Here is a 6,915-nt window from a genome sequence, read left to right as displayed (position 1 = left end):
CCTCCCTCCCTCCCTCCCTCCCTCCCTCTCTCCTTACTCCTTTTTAAGTTTTGAGGCAGGGTCTTGCTAAGTTGCCCAGGCTGGCCTGAATTTGGCAATTCTTCTGTCTCAGCCTTCTGAGAGCTAGGATTATAAGCCCAGCTTTAACCACCACATCTTATCCCCCCACACCTTAATATGTGAGAAGAGAGACCCAGAGAAGAAATGTAATGTTCCCCGGAGTACTCAGCTAGTGAGTAGAAAGTCAGGGATTAAAACCTGGATCTGTGAAGCTCTGATGCTCATTCATACCAGATTAATAATCACAGTTCCGAATTGCTTGCCAAGTTAGGCCTCGCATCCAGTGTCTCACAGCTCCCCCTCCTCCCCTCCCTCCCTTCTGAGAAGGTCTCTCTCTGTAGCTCTTAGCTAGCCTAGAACTCTCTATGTAGACCAGGCCGAGCTCAAACTCACAGAGATCTTCCTGTCTCTGCCTCCTTGGTTCTGGGATTAAAGGTGTGCACCACCACTTACTGCCACCTTCTTCTGTTTCTCACTGCTCCCCTTGGGAGCACCCTGGGGTCAAACTAAACTCTAGCTTGACAACAGGCTTTGCAGCAGGCCTGCTTCCCACCTCTGCTCAGGCTGTCCCTGATGGCTGAACTACCTCTCCTTTCCCATTCCTGCCTACCACATTGCACTCAAATCCACCTGCAAATACCTATTCATCCCTCAGGACCCAGCCCAAGTTGCTTCGGGAATGTTTTTCCCTTTATATTGGCCTCTCCTCCTGTTCAAGATTTTTCTCAACTATCTGCTGACTCAGGTCAGGGTTAGACAACCCCTCCCACCCTGCCTGCCCCCTATCTGTTCTGCACCTCCTCACCTATTCTGCCCTCCCACACACCCCCATACCAGGAAAGCCTTTTCTTGGCTTCCCCTGTGTGTTCCTGTGTCAAAACAACCACACCAGTGCACATTTACTATGATTACTATTTACTAATATTGGTTAGTATTTCACAATTTAGAGCTCTAACAGCCCCCCAAATATAAGCAAAATACAAGCAGTACCAAACCACCAGGGAAGCAGATTGTCTGACAGTATTCTGATTCTTCCCCCAGTGACCACTGTGATTTTTAAAATGTGAAATTAATGTTGAAACATCATATGCCTGAGGTTGTCTGCCTGTGCTTTGTTGGTGCCCAGTCCTACTTCTCTGCACACTTGCCTGGTCTCAGGAAAGCCTCCCACAGGCTGCCTAAGGAAAAACTCCTGTTGTCTGACTTTATCCCACCCCAAGGCTAGTAAGGGCCTTGCAGTTCCAGGCCTGATTTTTTTTCCTCTATTACAGATAGACTCACAGTGGGTTTCCTGGGGATGGGGTTCATGGAGAAAGGGGTGCTTAGAGTCATTAGCACTAGTGGCAGTAAGTCCTGGGTCAGCAGCAGTGAGAAGATGTGGGCCACAAGTGTGACTGGTCTCAGATAGTGACACCCAAGTTCTGGGATGTCACTACATTCTACACAGTGCCGACCCTCACACAGGGCATGCAGGGCAATAGGTTGGGAGATGAATGGATTAAACCCAGATCCTGCCTTGCGGGAACACCCAGCTGAACAGAGCCTTTCTTGACTGGTCTGCCTTAAGGAAACCAAGGTTTAGAGAAGCCATACAGCTTATGAATGTGTGAGCTATCTCTAGACTCAAGTTTTCTGTATTCTAACTCCATTTCTCCCACACTTTTGGGGTTAGTCTGATGTCCAGTGGTAGGACAGGCTTCCAGTTTGCCCTTGCTCCAGGAGCCCAGACCCATTCAGGCTTCTAGACATTGACCCAGATGGTGAGCCATGCCCTGAGGCCCTGTGTAGCCAGGATTACAGGCCCAGCTTTAATCACCAAGGCTTTCCCTGCTACCCTTCCACTCTCCACAGTCTGACATGGCCAGGGTCAACACAACTTACCATTTTACCCCATTCCCAAAGCTGGAACTAGAGCTCCTATGGAGGATGGAAAAACAGCTGGAAAGATCCCAGGCCGGGGCCTGGGGCCTTGTCCAGGGGTCACTGAATCTCTGTCACCTCATCTACATTCACCTAGCCCAGATCTTTCGTCTTTACTATGAATATCAGGTTCCCTTCTATTGCAGAATTTGTTTCCTTACCCTCTCCTTGCCCACCAGGCCCAGAATGGGCCCAGCCAGAGAATAACTCTCTCCAAAAATGATACTCACTGCTGTGTTTCTCTCTCTGTCTCTCTGTCTCTCTGTCTCTCTCTCTCTCTCTGTCCCCCCCCCCCCCCGTTTGGGTAGATCCCAGGCACCACATCTGCCCTGGTGCGGAACTGGAAGCGGCCCTCAGAGCAACTGGAAGTGCAGACCCAGGGCCTGAGTATGGAGCCCCAGCCCCGGGCTCGGGCCTTCCTGGCTGAGGTAAAGCAGATGCGAGCTCGGAGGAAGACAGCTAAGATGCTGATGGTGGTGCTGCTGGTCTTTGCCCTCTGTTACCTGCCCATCAGTGTCCTCAATGTCCTCAAGAGGTGAGAACACAGGAGCATGTGGTTGGGGAGGACCTGAAGAAGACCACCCTTCATTCCACCACTCTCCACCCTGGGCAGGTCACCCTCTGCCCTGCATCTCCATCTCAGGCATGGCATGGGGATCACAGGCCTGGCTCCTAGGGTGATTAGGAAAACCCATTCCTCCATGCACTCAGCCATCAAGTTCTAGGGTGACTGGGTACAAGTGCTAAAGCTCCTGCCTTCACAGAGGCTGCACTTCAGTGAGAGAAGGACAAGCAAAAGATAAGCCAGTATATGGTACCAGACAGTGAGAACCGTGAAAGAAACAAAATACAGAAAGAGGACAGAGAATCACAATGGCAGGGGCTGGTGGTTTTGGTTTAGATAATATATTTTTAATTATTTGTTATTTTTATTTTTATGTGTGTTTTGCCTGCATGTATGTAAACACACTCATGTCGTGTAATGTCTATAGAGATCAGAAGAGGGTGTTGGACCCCCTGGAACTGGAGTTAAGGATGGTTGTTAGCCACCATGTGGGTCCTGGAAATTGAACCCAGGCCCTCTATAAAAGTAGCCAGTGCTCTTAACTGCTGAACCATCTCTCCAGCCCCAGATACAGTATTTTTAAAGGATTCTCTGAGAGGCTGGGTGTGAAGCTGCATGTCTGCAATCCTGGCACTCAGCAGGTCAAGGCAGGAGGATTATGAGTTCAAGGCCAGATTATGTTACATAGTAAGACCTTGTGTCCAAAAAAAAAAAAAAGCCTCGGAGACTGTGATGCTTGAGCAAGCTTTAGGGGATACAGAAGACAACAGTCTGGGTTAAAGGGACACAGGGACACAGACACAGCAGATGAGGGGAGAAGGGGTGCGAATGGAGGATCATAGGATACTAGAGAGGAGCCACATCCTGACTGTGTGATCTTGGGTGTGTTCTTCTCTGAGCCTCAGTTTCTCTGAGAAATGGATGCTGTCCATGTTCTTATGTTGCTGTAGGTGAATGGGGAGGTGGCTGGGTTGGTACTTGGGATCAGATGGGTGATGACTGAGCAGATATAGAGTGGTCCCTGCCCCAAAGGCTCACTCTGGTCATAACTGATGCACAGGAACCCAAAATTGTGGTCAAGAAGTCAGCTTCAGAGCCCTAAATGGGCAGCAGTGGGGATCCTTGCATTTTCTAGCTAGAGTTCTAGAGTGCCCACCCTCCCTCTGCCCACCTCTCTCACTTCCAACCATCCTCCCCACTGGTGCTAGAGTTTTCGGGATGTTCCGCCAAGCCAGCGACCGGGAAGCTGTCTACGCCTGCTTCACCTTCTCTCACTGGCTGGTATATGCCAACAGCGCTGCCAACCCCATCATCTACAACTTCCTCAGTGGTGAGTGACTGAGGGTGGCCATGGTCCCCAGGAGGCCCTCAGGATGTACCCGCTCTGTCTCTGAGAACCCCTGCTCACAGGGAGACTTGCACGTACTCCCTTCCCAGGAGCCATGATCTGAGCTCCAGCCAGTGACTAGCATCCAGGATTGATTCTGACAGATCTGTAGACCAGTGCCTAGGAAGAAGGATGGGGCCTGGGCCTCTACCCCCCACCCCAAGGGATATGTACAGAACTGGCTCTCTTTGAGCAGGCAGAGAGCAGTCCATGTTCCTAGTGGGAGCCAGGCTTGTGAGAAGAGGACCCAGGGGACCTTGCTTGAGAGGGAGATTGTATAACTCAGCTGAGGGACCAGGGAATCCATAGGCTTCAAAAACAACCCTTTCTCTCTTCCTGGAGCCCAGACCCCTATTCCCACTATGGCCCTCCTGTCATCCTATATGTCCTGCCTCTGCCCTGTAACTCCCAGTCTCAGTGGGTTCCCTACTTTTGGCTCAGGAGAAGTGACCCATCAGACCTCAGACTGGGGACTAGGCTTCTGAGGAGTTGGACACAATCTTTCAGAAATAAGGTTAAGATGCTTGAGAAGGGATCAGAGGTCACTAGTGTAGCTCTCCCTACAACTCAAGAATTGCTCAACAAAGGCTCCCCAGTGCAGAGAACAGAAGAATGGGGCACTGCAGCGGGGGAAAGGGCAGGGAGAAGCCCTGACGCACATGCCTTGTGTGGCCTGCGCTTACTGAGTACCTACTGTGTGCTCTGCCCTGAGCTGGGTTCCAGAGAACGAGAGGCTGGTGATACATGATCAGGGAGGGTTTGGTTCCAAGAAAACCTCTGTCCCCCTAGTATACATGGGCTGAACATAGTGCCATGTAGTCCCTCTTCTCCCAATCTACTCTCCCCCTTAAGAGATGGGCTACGTAGTTAGATCCCCAGGCTCAGCTTCTGGCTGGGTGGCCTTGGGCAAGCTCCATGCATCTCATCTGTGAGATGAGGCTCTGCAGCCTACACAGTCTCTCAGGGTACAGGGACACTCTGGGAGATGGCATCTGAGGTACTCACATGGCCCCTGGTACAATGTGACTGCTACCTGCAAGGGCTACTGCTGTCATTTCATCAGGGCAGAGCTGGGGTAGGCTAGCAACAAAGTGAACTCTGAACCCCCTCCATACACATGCCAGGGAGGGTAGAAGTGACCTGAGGCCCCTGAGCCAGACACCACGTCTTGAACCAGGCTCCAAGCCAGAATGCAGTCAAGGAATCAAGACAATTGCATTTTGCTTCAGGAACCCGCTGGGGGCCTCTGTCCTCTGGCTGGCAGTGCTGAGTGGCCTTGGACTCTCCATCCTAGCTCTACCCCCACCCTCTCTGCCCTCACCCAGACAGCTTGGCCAGAGCTGTGTGGGTGTCCCTTGAGCTCAAGCCCTTTCCTACTGTGTTTGTCTCCTTATGACTGTGTCTTTTGTCTCTCAACCAAGGCAAATTCCGGGAGCAGTTTAAGGCCGCCTTCTCCTGCTGCCTGCCTGGCCTGGGTCCCTGCAGCTCTCTGAAGGCTCCCAGTCCCCGCTCCTCTGCCAGCCACAAGTCCTTGTCCTTGCAGAGTCGGTGTTCCGTCTCCAAAGTCTCCGAGCATGTAGTGCTTACCAGCGTCACCACAGTGCTGCCCTGAGGGGGGGGGGCTTCCCCGAGTGGGGCAGCCTGAGGCTCTGGGAGACATAGCCTGGTCCTTGTCTGTGATGGGCCTCTCCATTGCATACAGTGAGAGGCTGCGACTCCAGTCCTGGCTTTCTCTCTGGGTGACTCTGGGCGAGTCATCCCCTCTCTGTGCTTGTGTCCCCTAAGCAGGGTTGCTACAAGACTTAAGCATGCTCAAGCAAGCAGAGAGCTTTGTGAACTGTCTAGTGCCATGGACATAGTTACCGTTGTACCTCTCTCATGTGGCCACACCCTACAGCGTCATCCACCTCTACCAACCTTTAAGAGCTTGGCCTTCCTCCCAAAGACTTGTCTCTTACTCAATCACAGGCCTTCCCTGGTGTCTGCTCCAAAGGTCCCTGCAGGCATATCCACCAAGCCTGGGGGTCCCCTAAAGTCCAGGTTGCTCATGACCAGATACTCTGATGCTCCTGTGAACTAACCCAGGCTTAGCCCTTCACAGTGGGCTCTGAGCACACCCCACCCTTTCCAGGTGTGAACTGCACGCACCATAGGATAGACTTCGTTGGCTTTTCGGAGTGCTAAAACACTCTCCATGTGGCCGTTCAGCATGGAGGCCAGCAGCCCAAAGCAATTGTAATTAAAAGCCTGGCACTGAATGTTCCCTTTCCTTGTCATTACACAAAATCTGTGCTGCTCAGGTTAGTAGAGGAAGGTGGGGCAGCTGGGGGACGGCGAGACAAGAAGGCTCTGGAATGCTATTATCTGAGAACCCTCACCCTCACCTTAGATGGACTCAGACTGCAAATGGTGCTGCCTCCCTGGCAGTGCCAAGCCTCTGGTGTCCAGGGGCCCAGTCCTTGACACACTGTCTGCTCCTCCCCCGGTGACCTCTGGACCAGAAGGTAAGGAGGCAGGTGGGCAGACAGTGTGTTGACAGATTTAGTTCCCTAACCTTCTTGGAAATCAAAGCTTCATTTATTTTCTATGAACTCAACAGGATAAAAAGAGAAAGCCACAGACTTGGCCAGACGTGCTCCGGCTGCCACCAGGCTGATTACAGGGCTGCCAAAGGCCCTGATCCTCGTTGCCAGAGCAGGAGAGCACATTCTGGAGTCCCGCTCTGCTGAGAGAACAGGAGACATCTGGCTGAGGCCAGTGTGAGCGGGCACACCAGCAGGTGTGCTTAACTTGATTAATGGAACTGCAGGCTTCCTTGACCTCATCTGTCAGGAAGTGGGGCAGAGACTGGGGGCCCAGCCCAGGAGTGCCTAGATATAGCTTCTTGTGGGCACCTCGCTTCATTCAGAACAAGTGGACCATGTGGGTTAAGAATGTCTTCTGCTGTCCAGACTTACCTGGCCAGCACTACAGTTGGCTAGGA

General features: G+C 52.1%; 1 protein-coding gene across 1 annotated transcript in view; it reads left to right on the top strand.

Annotated features, from left to right (window-relative positions):
• Positions 1–6,156, top strand: part of Hcrtr1 (hypocretin receptor 1) — a 9,236-nt gene extending 3,080 nt beyond the window's left edge. Inside the window, exons 6-8 of the mRNA XM_008848202.2 lie at positions 2,289–2,515; positions 3,754–3,875; positions 5,354–6,156. Coding sequence (XP_008846424.1) covers positions 2,289–2,515; positions 3,754–3,875; positions 5,354–5,544 — 540 coding nt within the window. The 3' untranslated portion in view covers positions 5,545–6,156. The remainder of the gene's footprint in view (positions 1–2,288; positions 2,516–3,753; positions 3,876–5,353) is intronic.
• Positions 6,157–6,915: the final 759 nt, after the last annotated feature.

Source organism: Nannospalax galili, unplaced genomic scaffold, assembly GCF_000622305.1.
Source record: "Nannospalax galili isolate Female #2095 unplaced genomic scaffold, S.galili_v1.0 scaffold111, whole genome shotgun sequence".
Taxonomy (NCBI): Eukaryota; Metazoa; Chordata; class Mammalia; order Rodentia; family Spalacidae; genus Nannospalax; species Nannospalax galili.
Note: the sequence above shows the minus strand (reverse complement) of the source record. Positions and strands in the feature narration are given on the sequence as shown.